This window comes from Neopsephotus bourkii, unplaced genomic scaffold, assembly GCF_033783945.1.
Source record: "Neopsephotus bourkii isolate Nb327-2 ecotype Australia unplaced genomic scaffold, CSIRO-AGI_Nbou_v1 NB_1183, whole genome shotgun sequence".
Lineage (NCBI taxonomy): Eukaryota > Metazoa > Chordata > Aves > Psittaciformes > Psittacidae > Neopsephotus > Neopsephotus bourkii.
The window spans coordinates 4,341,116-4,360,192 of NW_026901668.1; the positions used below are offsets into that span (position 1 = coordinate 4,341,116).

At 40.9% G+C, this 19,077-nt stretch overlaps 1 protein-coding gene across 1 annotated transcript in view; it reads left to right on the top strand.

Annotated features, from left to right (window-relative positions):
- The window catches only part of DCP1B (decapping mRNA 1B), a 46,351-nt gene extending 38,773 nt beyond the window's left edge, over positions 1-7,578 (top strand). Inside the window, exons 8-9 of the mRNA XM_061364013.1 lie at positions 4,422-4,670; positions 6,514-7,578. Of these exons, the coding sequence (XP_061219997.1) occupies positions 4,422-4,670; positions 6,514-6,594 (330 nt within the window). The 3' untranslated portion in view covers positions 6,595-7,578. The remainder of the gene's footprint in view (positions 1-4,421; positions 4,671-6,513) is intronic.
- Positions 7,579-19,077: the final 11,499 nt, after the last annotated feature.

Sequence of the window (19,077 nt, forward strand, 5' to 3'; positions counted from 1 at the left end):
AAAGCTCTGTAACCAGGAAGGAATGGCCTCTTTCACATGCAGCACATTGCTAAGAATGAAAAAAGGGGAGGAAGCTAAAAATGAAGGAGTGAGTCTGTGTTCCTGTAGAATGCCATGGTTTAGCCACATGAAATATGCCTTTTTCTGGGGGAAAAAATAAAAATAAATAAATTGGAAGATAAAAATTTGAAATAACCTTTATAACCAACATTATTTTTTTCACAATATAATCCTTGCTGTAGAGCAGAGGCTTTAAGTGCTGCCATGCCTGCAGACAGACATTCAAGTGAAATTGAATTGGCACAAGAATATCTGCACATGCTCATGCAAAATTGATAAAAGCAGATTCTGACAACAAATGCAGCAAAAGGTTTGTTCTCTGTAATTATTTATCTTTTGGTATTGCCTGCTCTACTACAATTAATTATACAGGAAAAGCAAATTCTGAAAAGTCTGACAGGAATGGAGAGATATCTGGACAGTGTCTGTTGTTGGAAACATTATTAAAGGAACACCCTCAATCCATCTAAAACAGCACTAAGAAAATGAAAGCAAGTCTTTTCCACAATTGACACATTACAAGTCCAAGTTTAAATTGGCTTCTCTGCATCTCCATATGGTGTAAGAGCTGTGATTTCCCACATGGAAAGGAAGAGACCAGTTACCAAAAAAAAAAAAAAAAACAAAAAAAAAAGAAAGAAAGAAGAACAAAAGCAAAAGCTGAAAAATAATACTCAGAAGCATTCAGTCAGGTCTGTTGCCAGCCCTATTCTGTGAAGTATTCCTTATGTGGACAGTGAGTAACTGGTCCTTAAGATGCAATAAAAAGGCATTAATCTGCTGTGGTCTTTTAAGCATATGCATAGTGTTAGACATGAGTTATCCTGATTATAGATACATGCATGCTGAAGTGTTTATGTTAATCAGAATCATGGGTTTAGAACTGCTTACAATAACCTTGACACAAATTTATCTTTTTTTCAGAAGGCCATTTATCTTGCAGCCCATTTTTCTCATTTGGAGCATTTTCCATCAAGAATGTATTTGGTACAGTGTTACATCTCCTGAATGTGTGCATGGTACCTACTATCTCTGGTGTGAGCATCACATCATTACCTTTCAATTGTCCTGACTGCAGTTTCAGCACAAGATTGTAGACATGCAGAGGAGGAATGCAAATAGATACTTACAACTTGTTTTGAAAAGTAGTTTAAGATTCTGTTCTTAGACATCAGTTTAAAAAATATGAATTAAATTTGAAAGACAAAGCAATGTTAGCATTGTAGCCAGCTTTATTTTAATTAGAATTGTCTTTAAAGTTCCTGAACCATTCTTACATTAAATGTTCTCAGTTTTAACTAATGCCACTAAAAACAGTTAGAGGCCCACAGCACCCACCGAGGTGCTTGTGTTCCAGAGGAGCACTTGATGCACATGGAATTCTGCATGCGTAGGAAGCAACAGAGGGTGCCAGTTTTCATTACAGGAGATCCAATGCTTTCCTTAGTTCATGGTGTTATGTGAATTTGCCAGCTATCATGTCATCTTGCTGCCAGCAGCCACACAGAATACCAAATAGGTATCTTAGTGAGCGTTTATGCTTCTGAGAAGGAATTCTGTATGCTGCAGTGATTATTTTGCGTGTTTTTTTTATTGTTTTTTCTTTATTGCTGTACAACTGATGGTAGTGACTCAGAGATTTAAGTGTTGACCTGATAAAGCTGCATGTAATTCGGTAGAGACTGGATGAACAAGTAACTCAAGTTAGATTCTGTGGGGAAGAAGCTTATGATCAGCATTTTGGAAGAGCTGTTACGTCTTGTGAGAAATTGCTTAAAGCTAAAAGATTGGCCCAAGGGCTATTAAAGTCTCTAGAGAGCATTTTCAGTGCTTTCACCAAAAGCATAGTGTTATAGGAGCTATATAGAACTAGTATATACAGAACTAGTAATGCCAAGATCAGCATCCCATTTTCTGCTGGGTGTCAGCTCTCCCAGTGACTGAAGGTGATCTGAACCAAGTCTAAAATGAAAACACGCCTGTACGTTTTTTAAAAAGCCTGTTGTTAATATAAATTTGTTAAATGGCAGAAGCCTTGAGCATGAAGTGTTAGCAAAAAATGCATTGCAGTGTTTGCATACAGAAACAAATGCTGTGCAGTGAAAAATCATACTTATTTTCTGTTCTTTTGACACAAGTATTTTAAGTTTTGCAGTAACCTGAAGATACTGTGTCACCAGTAGATGGCAATATTGCTTATTCCATATAGTTTCCATATGCTTGGCAAGTGCTACGAAAAAGCAGAGAAGACAAGTAATTTTTGACATGTCTTTTAAACCACGTGTACGTGTTTGAAAGTAATAGCTGTGTGCACAGTTTGCCTCAGGTTTTGTTTATTTGCCTTTGACTCTGGAGAGGAATGTCTTTTGGGTTTGAAGGGCATGTCATGTAGGTTTTGACATAGTCTGTGTGGATTCAGCTATATTAGTGGGACAGTTTTGTCTCCTCCAGCTGCTCACCACCATCCCTTTGCTTGGAGGTTCCTGCCTTTGGAGAGCAGTTTGTATGTGCATTCTTTAAATGACATTAGGGAGAATCATTTGATGTAAGCAAACACTGCCAATTTTGCTTGAGGTAAATTATAGAGAAGGGACTTCAGCTACATCGGTGAGTAGAGCAGGAGCATTGTGGTGTCTGGAGGCAGTCAGTCTTCCACAGGTAGGAGAACAGTCTTTTTACAGGAGAACATGTGTGCACAGTCTGAAGGTCTCACTCCACAGAGGGATGTCAGTTTGGACTTAAGATTGCTTTTCTTCTAAACGGAACGTTGTTTTTCAAGCATAGGTGCACAAACATATGCACTACCTTCCTGTTTGAAGCAAACCTAGAGTGAGTTAGGAATACCTTAACTCATTCAAGAGCTTGTAACATAGACCTTATGGTTGCTGTTATGATTACATGCCATGGGGTAGGAAAAAGCTGTAGGTCAAGAGTTTTGTTTTTAAGTAGAACTCTATTTGAGAAGCAATATTTACATAAAATGTTGTGGTGGTGTAAAGTGTGAACTGGAATAGTTTTGTATTAGGTGCAAGATTGTGTGCTTCCTGATATCCATGAGTCTTCCCTCACCCCTAGTGTTTCTGCTTCCTTAAATTTTGCATAAAACAGCATGAGATCTCAGTTCTTCTAATTTCATTCTATTTTTATTTGTATTGTAGTCTAACTAGCACTGTTCAGAAATGTCTTGGGTCGAATAATCTAGGCGTAAGTCAAGCTACCAAAATATGAATGGTTTTTAGTATTAAACTACATTGGTTTGCATATCTGAGACATAAACCTCAGTTTTATTGTCTTTATTTTTCATCAAAACTGAAATGTAACTCAGGACACAGAGTAAAGTGATTCACTAGCCTTTCACCTTCATACAGTAGCAATAAATCATGCTCCAGTCCAAAAGAGAGGAGCTTTGGTGAGCTACTGTCAGTTGCTTTGTATGTTCTGTTCTGTGAAAAAAAGATCGGGTACTTGAATAGAGAGAAAATTGCTGATTAGGATTAAGATTTATTACTGTAAGTACCTGGAGAGAGCTCTAATGTCTGCAAACTGAGTGAATAAACTTCCTATTATGTTGTATATTACATCTGATAGTATTTCCTAGTCCTGCATGGTTTACAGTTCCAGGATGTTTTGCAAAATTTAAAAGTAAAAATTCTTTGACACATATCTTTGCAGGTTGGCATGGTTATGATACTGAGGGAACTTGCAGAACTACTGCAGCAACAAGGTTTTCCTTCTCTTTGAAGGCCTTTTTGATCTTGTCAGCTGTGTGTTGGTTAGGAGTCGGTTCTGTTTCTGACAGTGCCACCAGCTCACTGTGGCTTTTTAGATAAGTCACTTAATCTTTGTTTTCCTTCCCCTTTCCTTAAGTAAAATAATAAGAAAAATATATATATACTTATGTATATATTTATAAAGTAATTTGAAAGTTATAATTGGAAAACATTTTCTAATATTAGCTACAGAGATTTGTCTTTAGTAGTGATAATTGCTTGTAAGTATATACACAAAGATTAAACATAATGACTTACTGTCCCTATGTAGAAGACTTTACAGCTGCATTCTCTGGGAGTGCTAATATTTAATAGTAGTCTAATTTTTGTAATAAAATGCTCTTGTCCTAAGATCATTTGCCTGTCAGATAGCCTTAATCACACTTGAATCCATTGCTTCAATCTCGACTGGAAGGTGTTTTAATCTGTAAATAGTTCATGTAGGTGGTCCTGACCTGGAGTTTCATGTAACTGCATTGATATCTAGCAGTCTCTGTACCTGTTGCAAATCAGTCTGTGGTTTTCACCATCTTTATTCCCATAGAATGAAGTAGATAAGTTTAATTGATGACTTTGTTTTTATATGAACAGGTAATCTCACCTCAACGCATTCCTGCCACTGTGACTCCTACATTGTTGATGTCCCCAATGGTGTTCACTCAGTCCACATCTGCTCCACCAAAAGCAAATGAAAGTGGGCGATTAACAGCAGCAAACCAAGAGCCTGCTGCTAGCTCAGCGAGCCTTCTCCTGCCACTGCAAAGCCCAGAGCCTTCTGTGGTCAACAACAGCTCAATGACAAAGATGCAGATGCAGGAAACACTTCTACACCTGATCCAGGTAAAGTGCCAAGAATTCTCCTTTGCTTAAAATCCCAGTACCCATTTTGATATAAGCACCCTGTGATCGGTTGCATCTGTCTGTCTAGAGATTAAATGAATAATTAAAATGTATGCTTATGGCTGCATATGAACAGAGCACTATGGCACAGACTGAGGATGTGATAGCCTGCCCTTGCACCCTGCTGTCTTAACTGCATTTTGATTAATGCACCTGATTTCAGGCTCAGGAAAGAAAAAATTCAGTGGAAAAGAGCAAAGATGACTGAAAACTTTGTAAGGTGAATCTATGAGCCAGAGAGGGATCTGTTATATTTTTAGCTAAGAATAAATAATGGGTGATTATCCTAGCTGCCAAATATTACAGAGATGCATGTTAGCAGTAAGAAGAATTCAGATGCGAAATGAAAATTGCAGGATGACTGTGAGCAACTTTAAAATACGGTTTAGATAACCTAAAACTATACTGGTTCAGTTAATTCAGTGCAGTTCTCTAATTCAAATGCTAGAATTCCTTTTGCTGTAGTTTTCCAGATTTAAATGTGACAAGGCATTAACAGGGTTGTATATGAGATGATTGTTTACTGCTCTGGGATGGTATGGGTGATTATGAATATTATTTTCCTTAACTTGCCACATGATGAATATCTGAAGAGCAGAAGTTGGGGAGAGATTATATAACTAAAGACCTGCCTACAAAGGACAAGGAACAGAAACAGAGATTTAATTTGTAGGCCAAAACTGTGTGCTTGTGTGGCTTTTGAATAAAAATAAAAGTCATTATTGGAATGTTGAAGTTACTTAAAACGCAGTTTAAGTTTTAGATTCTGAGTAGGAAAGAAAGCAGTATCTTTAAGAAATTAAAGGCTTTTCTTATTTTTCCCCTGAATTTTTAGTTTGGGATTAAAAAATAATATTATCACCTTTACACACTTCAGGTATCTGGGTAGTAGTAAAACCATATGTGAAGTTCAAAAGGAAGCTGCTCAAAGAAAACTGGATTTTACCCTCTTAAACTTATTTGCAAAATGTGCATTTGACCCTACTGTTCTTGGTGGTAGTTGGGAATAACTAAATTACCTGGAAATATATTGCTGCCAGTTTCTTACCTGTTATTTTCCACTATATAAAACTACCAATCTTGGATGCTCCTGTTTTCCCTCAAATAGTATCTTGATTTTAATTATCCTCATATGTTTATATAAGCTACTTAGGACATTCTTTCTTAATGTGGGTTGACCCATTCTTGCAAATTGATATGCAGAAGGAAAAGGTTAAGCAAGTATCAGAGCAAAGGGTACAGCATCAGTTAGGAGCATTAAGTCTAAAAGAGCTAAACAAGATGCAAGGATTTGCCCAGGTAGGATTTAGTTTAGGATCAAACCCCAGGGTGTTTCACTGTTCTTGCAGGTGTGTTTGGAATTATCACTGGAAACTACCGGAGGAAACTACTAAATAGAGGAAACTACTTTAGGAAATCCCTAGAAGGGAAGAAATTGCAGAGCTGTATCACCTCCATGTTATCATGTAAGAGCAGTGGACTGAAGTTAAATCCACTGCGAGTCTGGAAAATCTGCTGTCTGTATACTCGTTACTTCTTATAGAGATGATACAGTCATGTTTGCTGCAGTGAAGTTTATGTTCATGTTCAGTTCTTCTTAAGGCTACTAGCAAGGCTTGTAAATAATCCATATTTTTGTAAAGGAAATAGCCTTTCTGTTGCTCACTTTTGAAAATAGAGTAAGACTGAGATGTAACTGGTCCATGAAATGGAGAAACCTTCTAATAATCTCTTTACTCAGAACGCCTGTCATGCACTAACAGTTACCTGTTTTGTTTTTCAGAATGATGACAACTTCTTAAATATTATTTATGAAGCATATCTCTTCAGTGTGAGAAAAGCAGCAATGAAAAAGTCTGTGTGAAAGATCATTGTTAAATCCAGTTTCTTCCTGAACTCTAGGAAGAAGGTTTCCAAATTTTCAAGTACATTTATGTTTAAAGAAATGAGTGGTCTTAAGCATTTTGCATACATGTAGATTTTGCTGGTTGGCAAGTACATGCTGTACTGAGACAGAAGTGAGCAAAAACAGATTGTGCCTTCAGGAAGCGGAGCGTCACGATACTGAAGACTTAATAACAAAATATCTTTAATTATTTTTCTCATATTGGTCCATACTTGGAATTGGTTTCACTGCATAAGGGCTCAGTTCTCAGAATTCGGCTTCCTTTTTTACTTGGAGTGTGGTTGGTTTTTCATTGACTAGGTATTTGACGTGGATTTTCTCCGAAACGTCTGAACGTGCCCATCTCTGACCACATGGTGGCAATGTTGGACTATTTTTAGGAGCCTGGAAATCCGAGTAGCACCTCGGAAGGGGAAGTCGTGGGAAGGCTGAGCTAACATCGCGCTTAGCTGATGGCAAAGCCATTTAGATGACATGTCATGGCTTTCCCCAAAATTTTTGTAGAAAAAAAACTTTTTCTATGTTAAGAAGAATATTTTTAGCTAGCTGTAGAAACGGGATTCTGCAGGTGTTTTTGGGAATTGGGAGGGAGGGAAGGTTTGTGAATGTACTTGCTATCAGCATAGCTCTGGGGTCCACTGGATTCATGTTTCTATTATTCCAAATGCAATCTGCATATTGGATAAGCAATGTACAACTTTGTTAAGGGGAATGCTACCTGGTGTAAAACTCCTGTTAATTTTTTTTTTTAGTGTGTCCTGGAGCACAGTGATTTCATTGATCCGTTTGTAAAGAAAATAAAATGGCTATTCCCTCCTATGTGCTGATTTCGTTTTATTGTACCATGGGCAATGTATTTACATTTGTGTGACTTTAAAATGGTTTTACACTTGGCAGAAAGCTCACAAAGTTTTAAACCAATTAGAATGAATGGCTGAAATAAATTTTATGTATAATTTTTATTAGTATCTGCCACTGAAGTGCCAGTTTACTACAGGTTAGAACCCAGAGATGTTGCTGAGGAGGCATTTCTTTTGTCTGTGCAGAGAACCCAATCTGTACTCCATAAGTGAGTATACATTCTTCTTTACTATGGGCACTGGTGTAGGCACAGCTCAGTATGGCTTCAGTGGTGAAGGCTCTTCAGTGTAAATTTGGATGCAGGTTTCAGTTAGTATAGTTGTAACGATTTAAGCACTTGCTCCCACTCAACATACATCTGGCCTTTCTCTAGTGATCACGTTCTTTGAGAAAGGTTCTAAATCAATATTAAAATGAAAAGTTGAGAGCTACTTTCTTTATAGACAAGTGAATAACCCCAAGAGACTCATGCTTACAGAACTGCTGGACTTCTCCCACGGTAGGTAGCTTGTAGAGAGCAAGTTGTGTTCTAGTTCCATTTTGTTACCAAACTGCTTATGATTCTTACAGATTCAGTGAAAAGAACATGTTGAGCAAATACCAGGAAGGGCAGATTTAAAGATAGCAAGTCCTAATTCTAATCTTGTAGCCATAATAATTTATGTAGCCATTAAAGTTTATGGGATTCTACTGAGTTAATTGGTATTATTTCTGAATATACTATGTGGAAGAAATTGGAATCTACACAAGAGAGTTTGTATGAAACTACATACATGCATAATCGGTGTCTGTGATGCTGGAGTACCTGAGAGTGCAATTTAATGATGATGGGGACACATAGTTAAGACCTCGTTTGACACAGAACTTCTGTAATTGGTGGCTAAAAATAATCCTGAAGCATCTCAAGCTGTGTCTGTGATAGGTTTTCTAGTCATGGGGGAAGCTTTTATTTACAAAAGGCAAGTAGGAATTTTAAAACCATCCTTATTTACTGCTTTTCAGAGTAATGTAGCATTTACAAAAATTAAAGGTATATTTTTTAAAACATCAATTAACTCTTGATGTTTATGACAATAGTAGTATTGGCACTATGCTTGACATGCTGAGGCTTCTCTTAAAGCAGACAAGGATACAGCTAATTCAGGGTATCTTCTCAATGCCCTCTTCTGGTTACATTACACCAAGTAACACTGATGGAGTTGGACTTGTCATTGTATTATGCCGTAAGGGATTTCTGGGATTGTTTAGGAGGCATAAACTTGTCCTTTATTAAGTGAAGAAAAGAAGAGTACTTGCTAAAGAAGAGAAGTGTAATTTTAGCTGGTTTGCATGTTTACCTGTACAAGGTAAGAAGGTAGGAAAAGCTCAGAAAGAGAATCTGAATATTATGACAATTAACCAAAGAGGAAAAGTAGTGAGAGAATTCTGTTGAGAAATGGAGCCAAACTTGTTGTATAGGCTTCCCTTTCAGGTGGCAGGATCTGCTTCTTCAGAGATGTTTAGGAATTAGGTGAGCTTGGGGTCATACTGAAGTGTAAAACTGTGTCATGCCCCTTTCTCTCTTCTTTCTACTACAAGCTGAAGTATGTGTCTCAGAAAAAGGCATTTTCCAGGAATATAGTCGGAGCCTTCCAGTACTGTGGAAAAGCTGGAGGATTCTTACCTAATACTGAAAATTTGATCTCTGCCTTTTGGTATTGTGTTTTGTTTAATAGCTTCTTTATCAGCTCAGGCTCTCTCTTTATGCAGCCACATCTGTGTATGATACCAGAAAGTTTGGAGGTCACCTCCAAACTAAAGTGTTTCTGAACACTTGGGTTTCCTTATTTTATTATGTTATTTTAAAGATACTGTTAGAAGTAGGGAGCCCTTGAACTAGTGAGGCCTTTGGAGATGAAAAGGCCACGGCAGTTAAGATTGCCTTTCTTTAGGCGTAATTTTTTTTTAACCTGGGAAAGGAAGAAAGGTAGCAAGCAGAAAGTCAGAAGGTGTGTAAGGATCACATTAACTCTGCTTTAGATGCTGCCACAGTATGCATGTCTAATAGTTTTTAATTGGCTGTATAATATACTGCTGTGTGGGGTTGGGCTTGTTGTTGTTCTAGTAGAATAAATATCTCATAAACTGGGGCTTAGCAAGAATTCCAGAAGTTGGAGCAATGCTTTATACATTAATCCCAGTCTCAGCCTTGAACTGATACTAGCTTTCAGTATAGCTCCACTTAACCAATGATCACTTCCTTAGAAAATTCCACACCTAATAAGCAAGAATGAGAAGACCAGGAGTAGAAAATCAGTGAAATACTTCAGTATAATCTCTCTCAGTGTTTATCCTTGAAATCTGTAATATTCAGTGAAAGCATCCAAATCTTTTCTCACAGAAACTTCAAATCCTTAATTTGATTTTTATTAATTAGCTCTCTGTTGCTCCTTTGTTTACTCCTTGTTGTAGCTGCAAATGGGGTAATTAAAATTGTACAGCAAAATAACATTTTTCAGGAGCAGGATGCGGCTGAATAGGCAGGATGCTTCGTCTCCTCTGACAGCCTATTTACAACATGTTGAGCTTTGAATTTCAGGCATAAAAGTGGCGGGCATTTGAGATGTCTTTGTCCCTTTAGATTATTAAAATCATTGTTTAATATTTTAGCAAACTTGGAAGTCTTTGCTGAGGAAAAGACAGAAGATACTTTTTCAGTTAGCATTTGAGGCTGTAATGTGAAAGATGTTACGAGATGGCAGCTTTACCCAGAGGGATCCCTGAAACCTAGATAAAGGCAAAAATCTAGTCCTGAAGATGAATAATGCACTAAAAAATTAATCCTCTGTCAGCCTACAGTAAACTTTGCTGCTAATCCTCAGGGCTTTTAAGAGACTCTTACTTGCTATGGATATCTAACAAGCTTGTTCTGGCCTCAAGACGTAAAGCTCTATGCAGTTTAGCTGGGAATAAAGGAGGAGGGAGCTTGGTCTAGAACCCATTGGTGGGGGGGCAGGTAGCTGTTGATGGTCTAGAACCTGTTGGGGGGAGGAGGAAAATGTGGTTCTGCAAGACACGGCAGAAACAAAGGCTTTAGCTTTATAAACACTTCAGGCTGGCTCTGCTGCTGAAGAGGCAGTCTGTCCCAGCCGCCCACTCCTAGCTGCTCATCCCTGCTCCCACACCACTCTTTCCTTCCTTTGCCCTTCATTTCTCTCCTCTTTTAGTTTGATTAAGACATGATAAAAAATGTTGCAGCAGAATTACTCCAGGTTAAGAATCCCTGCATGCCAAAGCTGGTTTTAACCCAGGTGAGTCCAGTGGGCAGCAGCCCCGGCAGCAGTGTCAGTATACAGACAGGGGCGTGCAGCCATGGGTATGAGTGGGGTATGGGGAGAGGAAGGTGAGGCAGGAGACTTGAGTTGCAGTACTGCCTTAAACTGACTGGAAGCTTTTGTGATCTAAAGGCCTTTGCCTCTTTGCTGAAATTCAGACTCAGAAGATGCCACAAACATTGAAATGTGACTTTGTTGTTATCCCCTACCTTGGCTCTGTGTGGAAATCCATGAGAGTGTTTGCAGATACCTCCACAAAGGGTCACTGCTGTCCATGAGGTTAATCTTTCCATGCTCTCTGCAGAGCCAGTGGAAAGACAGGATCCTTTTGAGATACTCAGTACAAATCTAATTTAGTTTAGGAGATTAGATTGGCTGGGCTAATGTTAGCCTTTGCAAACACCTTCCCTACCACCACCATCTTGTACTGAACCACTACTGACATTGGAATCAGCCCCTACCTTTCCTCACCACACAGGGTGAATTTTACCTTCCTATTTTTTTTCTTTTAAATTTGATGGAGATTGTACCATCAGACCTGAGCAGACTGTTCAGATATAAATCTGCCCAGCATGGAAGCGAATGTGAAATGCAGGGACCAGATTGCTTTTGTCTGTGTGGCTGAAAAAGTACTGGAACTAGCAGGAAGAAAGCACTGGAAAGATAAAAGGGAGAGGCAAAAAAAAAGTTATTCTTTAGGTCATTTTAAGAATAGCTTTTGGGGAAAGTGTGTCCAGTATTTGAACACCTTTACTTTATAGCTGTTGTAGAAAGAATTTGAGTTGTAAGTATTTCTCCATGGTTATTCTTTCTAGAAGGTGAGCAGCATGATAAAAACTTCCAAAGAACAAATGTAGAATAAACATCTGGTGTACACAATAGGAAGTCACTGCTCATTTTTTGTGAGAGCAGCAGCTTCAGTCATACACGGAATAAAAATACCATTTTGAAACCATTTGGGGCATACATTAATTAAAAGCCCTTTTTACTACATTTGGACACAAATTCCACAAGAAGCAAAGTAAGCTCTGCATTCAGAGCAACGTGTGTGCACAACCACCACCAGTCAATAAAGGCAGAAGAGAAAACCCTCTGGCGTGTGGTGACTAAATGAAAGCCAAGGAATAGAAAGGATGACATCTGACTACCAGAGAGTAGCTTGCTTTCATGCCATAAGGGACCTATGCAAAACAATGGCCAAGTCCTACAGCTGCTGCTGCCATGTACATAGAGGGATGCAAATCCTGTCGTTAGATTCTCCATCAACATTACCACTTTTCTTGCCCAAGTGCTGCCACGCTGCTCCATAAGGTCATGTGCTCAATGCAGAGCTGCTTACTCATGGCCTTGAACCATGCTGCTGCACATCTCTGTTACACCACGTCGCTGTGGGTACAGCCACCAGTACCATGTTTCTTTACCTGATACCTTAAATCTGCTTCTGAAGCATACTAAAAGGGCATGATTATTATTATTGTCACTTACCCACCTGTGTGTTTTTTCTTCAAGCACTTGCCTGTAAATGCAACGTTTAGAGGGAGACAGGAAAGGAGCATGCAGGCTCTTGTCAACACTCCCGGCATAGGGCTCTTCAGGCTGGGAGCAAAAGCTCTGTTTTCCTTCATTTTTACTGCTGCTTAGCAGCCTGGCTCACTAACAGCTGCCTTCTTTCCACTTACAGCAGTAGCCCCAGACCTACCACTTAGTAAAAATGCCTGCATTTCACATTCATACAAGAGGTTGGGGGGGGGGGGGGGGGGGTTATGCCTGAGGCTCCCCTCTCGAGTTCTTATCAAGGAAAACCTGCTCCTCCTGGCTTCTGCCATGGATGTGGTGAGCTGTGGACAGGGCTTTGATCTAGAGGAGCCATCAGGCTGTAGTATCATAACATAATCCAGGGATCCCATACTTAGAGCATGCAGTTTGGCAACAGACGTAAAGTTTCCATCTCTCTTAAAGGTATGTTTGCAGGCAGGATTAGCCACTTGTCCCTGCTGTCTCGTCCTCTTGTGATACTAATTTCACTTCCCTTGTTTCTACACCTGAAGACCAAAACCTAGTGCTTCCAGACATTCTGTATCCTCTTTCCTACCACTGCCTCAATCCTATCATCCCCACCTCTCATTCCTCCAAAGCAGCTGCTCACAGGGAGATGTTTGCCCTTGTTTGCCATGTGAGCAAGCACAGGCTGTTTTCAAGTGGATTGCACCCCACCAAACATATGCCACAACTTAGGAATGTCTGGACAGTATCAGCAGGACCAAAGATGAAGATGATGCATGCTGTAACGAATAAAAGCTTTGCTATCTCTGAGAAAAGTCCCTGAAGGGATCATTGTGAAACACAAGCTTCATCAAGGGAAGGGCAGAAGGAATGAGTACAGACATAAAGAAGAGTCTCCAGTTAACTCCTTTGACTGAGAGGTATGAAGAAATGCTGGCTCAGTACTCAAGAAAATCCAGTGAGGTCTTTGAGAGGACAGTGAATAACTCTAAGCAGAAGTGAAAGCAGTGAATCTTCCACTCACCTGTGGGGACAGAAGTGAAGTTGTGTAAACTGGAAGAGGAAGCAGGGAGATGGAAATGCACAGAAGAAAATGATTTTGTTCAGTTGAACTTTCACTTATAAAAGCAGAAATTCAGAGAGCATTAACGTTCAGAAGAAACACTAAACTAATCCCACACTGTGGGGGGCTGCCAAATCCAGCAGACAAATGTTCTCCAGTGTCAAGTGCATTGAACCAGCCAGATGGCCAAAGATGAAGACAGCGAGCACTCATTTCTGAGATATTGGCAGGCAGTCAAAGCAGACCTGGCTTTGCAAAGCAGACACTCTGCAAGTGCTGCTGTGCATACATTGAAGAAACCAACTCATGAAATGGGAAGATTTCAGAGTTAAAATACCAGCTTAGAAGGTGATAGAAAGAGAAAAGTTGGGGGCTCTTCAGGTCACAACCCAGCAGCACATTTATTGTATTGGTGCTGAAGAGGCAGGTCTGAACATACAGAGGGTGGGGGCAATGGGCAGGTTCAGATACAGAATTGGAAGACACAAACTCTCTGGTCACTATTTAACCCAGAGTGATCTGCTCTTGTTTTGGAAGTGGTGATTTTAAAGGATGTCTATTTCTTGCATATATTTTCAATGTCTTCAACATTGCTCTAAAGGTGCTTTTTCATTAATAGCCTGATAGATACAAAGTATCTAAAAGTGCTTTGTATACCAATTACCCTAGCAGAGGAGACAGAAGGAAATATTATCTCCATTTAAAGTGGACATGAAGAGTGGTTCCATAATGGATTTATGGAGGACACAGAAGAAATCAAGAGACAAAGGCAGAGACTGATGCGCAGTCACGTCTCGCTGGGGCTTTGCTCCCTTGTCCATCACTTCACTTTTGTTTGCAGCAAACAGAAAAATCCCTCAGCCCAGCCCAAACTGCCCTGTTTCCCAGATGCAGCACTTCATAAGGGATCAGCATGTTGTGTAGGCGGTGAAAACTGGAAGAAGCAAGGAACAGACAGAGACAACAGCAGCAGCCTAGCAACCAAGAATGAGTCCTGACAAATGCAGGATTTCAGTTGTTATGGTTTTTTCCCCTTTGCGGGTGCTGTATGACCAGCAGGAATCTTGTCCTCCCTCCTTTCCTCTGCAGCATCTTGCAGTCTGGTATGTGGCAGCCTGGTACGCCCTGTGCCTATCCTAGGCCAGACAAATGAACAAAGCCAGCGGGAATGAGTGGAACAGCGACAGTATTTTCATATGCAACTGCTGTATTGATCAGAAAATAAACTGCTGTTGCTCCAAAATGTGCCCTCTCCAGCTGTGTAATACAGATGACACTAAAGAGGCCAGTCAGTGCAAGTTCCCATTATCCTTCCTGTCCCATTAGTGTCTGCTCTTCCCTCGGCTCTTTGCTCCAAGGCTCTGATGTGAATTGTGATGTGCTGCTGACAAAGCTTCTGTTGCACTCCCTCCTTAGGAATGTTTTTCTTCTGCCAGATGACTGCAGCAGCTTAATGGGAGTCTTAACGGCATTTTTGGTGGTCTGTCCAGAGGTAAGCAATTGCTATGGGCATTTTAGAAAAGACCAGAATTAACCAAAAGTCCATTTTCTGTGGGAGGGGAAAAGAAAAAACCTCCCGTGAGATTCCCGCAAACACAAGTTTGCCTGAATAGGTTGGACTATCAAGCTATCAAGTTCTGTTTCTGCCTCTGTCCTTTGCCCCCAGTCTTCACGCTCCAGAGAAAGCCCACGGCCCCGAGCAGTACTGCACAGCAACACTAAAACCCACTGTGGATGACAAAATATCTTCTGACTTCTGAAGCAGCAACTTTTCACCTCATCTACACAGAGCCTCTGTACAGAGATTGAGTTCACTGTGTCCTCTCAAGCCCATTATCTGCATCTGTTTCTGCACCTTTCTGGTCCTGAACTGCCATATGCACAGCTCGCAATTTTCTAGTGCTAATAGCAATTTTCTACTTGGTTAACATGTGCAGCACCACACTAAATCCGTCTAATCGGTGTCCTCTCTCTCAAAAAGCATGAAAGAGGCTCCATGGCTATTCTAGCCTGTCAGCTTTCACAGCCTCCTAAGCAGTCAATTCTAAGGAATATTAGTTACATCAACCTTCGCTGCTTCCATCTTATTCTATACTAGGTTAGGGCATTTTTACCTTTTAGCCTGGGTATGACCAGCAGCATGAAAGCTTGCTGACCTGCCCAAAGCATTTTGGGAGGACTGTGAAAGCAGTGAGCTCCTTTCTCTCCTGATCATCCTCGGCAGATGTTCATGTCAGTGAGATGATGAAGAACAACAGCTTGTCCTTTGCTGCTGGAGACCATCCTTGGAGATGTCAGTAGCTCTGGAAAACCTCTAGAAGACAAGTAGGAGCTTGTGGCACTTTAGAGATGAGACAAAGCTGACCAGTAATTGAGGACTTTGACAATAGCTGCAGCACAATTTGGAGGTGCCCCGGTAAAGGATTTGTGAAGTGCTGGGTACTGTCCACATCTCCAGGATGGGAAGAGGAGTGCTGGTGTACCTCCCCGGCACCCACAGCCAGCCACAGCCAGTCTCAGCAGCTCACCTTCTGAAGAGCTGGAGCTTTCACAGTGGTCTAATGACTGTTGCAAGTGTTCAGAGCAGAAGTGTTCTACCAGAATTGCCAGCATGCAAGCTGCAAGACCCGAGTCACTGCTGCCTGCTGTGAGATTTTGGCCCCTACATAGCCATGGATTACCTCAGTGGCTGTAAGAGTGTGAGGCTGTACTTTAGGGTACAAGAAGAGCTAGCTAATGTTATTTCTTTCTAGGAGATTTATAGCAGACTAGACCTAGGTTTAAAATTCAGCAAGAAAAGGGAATCACTCCAAACTGAGAATGCCAATTAGCTCCAGCATCACTTGAATGAATTAAGCTAAGGTCAGAGCTGCAGCAAGCAATCATTGCTAATGGGATTTCGGTGCCACTCTGCCTCCTTTATGCACATCAGATTTCCCGTGAAGGAATCCCTTGGGGCACAACTCTCTGGCTTCTGTCTGAAACTTCAGGAGCCTCTGGCTCAGAATGATGTTAACTTCAGCCTTGACGCTGCACTAACAAGAAGGCAGGCAGTTGGAGTGCTTCTTTTGCAAACGGCAGATCATTTTAGACAGACATCACAACTTGACATTCGAATTTTCTTTCTTGCAATATACGTATGCATTATTTATTTATCTATAGCTCTGGTAATCTTAAATTCCACTTCTCGCCATGGACAGTGAATGCAGTTCTTAGTTTCATTTCAAGCATGCTGCAGACTGCACTGTCCCCAACCCAAGCAAATGGTTTGCTGAGCTGTCCTTATCTCTCTACTGACTGTCCCACGTGCTGCCCAAATGCTGACAGCAGCAGGAGGAAGCAGAATAAGTGAGGCTGCTAGAAACGGATTTCTTCAGACAGGTACTTTTCACACTGTTACACCTTCCACCAGTGACAGAGAGATTACTTAGTCTCATAACGTGTGTCTAGACCAGGCTAAATCCTTGTGAGCTACCCTTTCCTGGTGGATTGACGCTGTCCTTGGCCAGCACCCATGTTAGAAGGAGATGGCTGCAACCTGGACAGACCTCAGCTACCGCATGGGGCTACCATGCTGTGCCGATGGGTTTTAAAATCACCAACAAAACTGCTAGTAAGAAATGTGCTGTTTTGCTTCCACAGCTAATTTGTGCTCCTTGAAGGAAATCAAAGGCAGCATTTAATGATCCTTCTGGGCACAACATGATTTGTATCTCCATCCTTTGGGGGCAGGCTCACAGCATGAAAACCCCTGGGGTGGAGGGGAAATCTCTTTGAAGGCCGCTCGCTGAGTGAGATGCTGTCAGATATTGAAGGGAGGAAGTGTGAACGTGTGTTATGAAAGTTGGCAGGTGACTGAGCTAATTACAGACTCAGAGGCAATTTAGGGTGACGGGAAGTGACTTGAATTGTAACCAGAGGTTAAAAGAGTTTAAAAGGAGATGGTGCCAGTGCTTCCATGCTCAGATGGGCTTCAGACCATTCCCTGTCAGCCCATTGCGCAGCCCTGGGTCAGGGAAACACCTTTCACCCTCATTACAGAGCAATTCTGGAGCGAAACACAAGCTGCTGCAAAATGGTGTTAATTGGATGTGGAAGGCCTCATGGACACTTCCCCCACCCCTTTCTCTTCTTCAAAACTGTCTTGGTATTTTGATAACAATTGATGGTTGCCTCAAGTCACAAAACATGTTTTCATTAATATTCATGAAAGAATGGACTGTTTTTATCTACACCTACATCAATGTGTGGTACAACTCATCCGAAGCCCAGCTTTTATCTCTAATCACACTGAAACTGATCGCCTCTGATTTTTGTGGGGAAAAAAATACTCCTGTTTTCAAAGGAGAAAAGCATGAAATGCTATAATTTGTGACATAGAATTTTGGCAAAGCTGCTGCCTTCTGTGGAGTCAAAATGAAGGAGAAAAATAATCAAACTTCTAAGAATTTTAATTGAATTCTGAATATTCCAGAAATTCCGGTATGCGTTTCTACAACAGCTCTTGCCCGGACATTCAGACAAATGAAATTAACAGGAAACCTCTGAAAAATGTATTTTAAAATCATAAAAATTTCTTACTGCCTCAAGATTGCCTTTTATTTATGCTACGGCAGCATGCAGCAGCTTCCCCAGGGACCAGGCATAACTGCTGTGTGTATTGTGCAAACCCACAGCCACAGAGCCCATGGTCCACGAATGCTACACTAGGGGTAGTCAGCTCATCTGTATTGATGCCATTTTTCCTGACAGGCAGATGTTTAATGCCTGGATCAGTGCAGACAGTTCTGCAAAGTGCTGCAGCCCACCCCTATTGCCAGGGAATGGATTTAACAGCCCTGTGGGCTCGATCCAACCCCTGAACCACTGACAGTGTGATCCAAATCAACCAGGGGAGGGGAAGGAAGTGGGGTGGTTTGCTGCTTTGCCCCTGTAGATCACTTGTCAAGCAAGGTGGTCCTCAGCCCTGCAGGCTATGCTGTTTCCCTTTGCAAGTGTGCAGAGAATTAAAGAGCACCTTGTATTACCAAAGCATCCTACAGCCATTACCCAATAAATCTTTACCAGCATTTCACCAAACAGATGAGGCAGTAATGTCAGACCATGAAGGCAAGAAACTGATTTCTGCACCCTGCTGACCCTGACAGGGAAACACATAGGAAGAGGAACCCTCCTTCTTTCTAGCCCAGCCAAACCGGAGCAACCCTAATGTGGCCCAAATACCTCTGTCCTGATAACCCTGCAAAATCCTGAATCCTTATTAACACACAGAGCAGAAAGAAGGAGGTATTTGTAGCACGTCCTCTGATTGAGGTCATTGCATCATGCATTTAATACATAGAGTTTGGCAACATAAATGATGTAGCTAAATGTGCACTGAGTCAAGTGTCTTTATGGCTGTGAAGATTAGCAGGATAAGTGGCATCATTTATTCAGTCGCTTGATGCACCTCAGTTCCTGGGGTTCCCCATGAAACAAAGCCTCCTCCCTCAAACAAGCAGCCACTTTATCACTAAAGGCTTTAATCTCTTAAACAGGGTTTCCCTTCCTCCTAATCAAGTTCTTTCAGGTGGGCTTGAAATAGAAAAGATTAAGTTTAACCCTTTGGTAGTAGAGAGATAAGGATAAAGGTGACTGTCACTCTGGTTGCTTTTGTGACAGCCCCCAGGAAAACCACATTTGCTCACAGTTCTTCCAAAA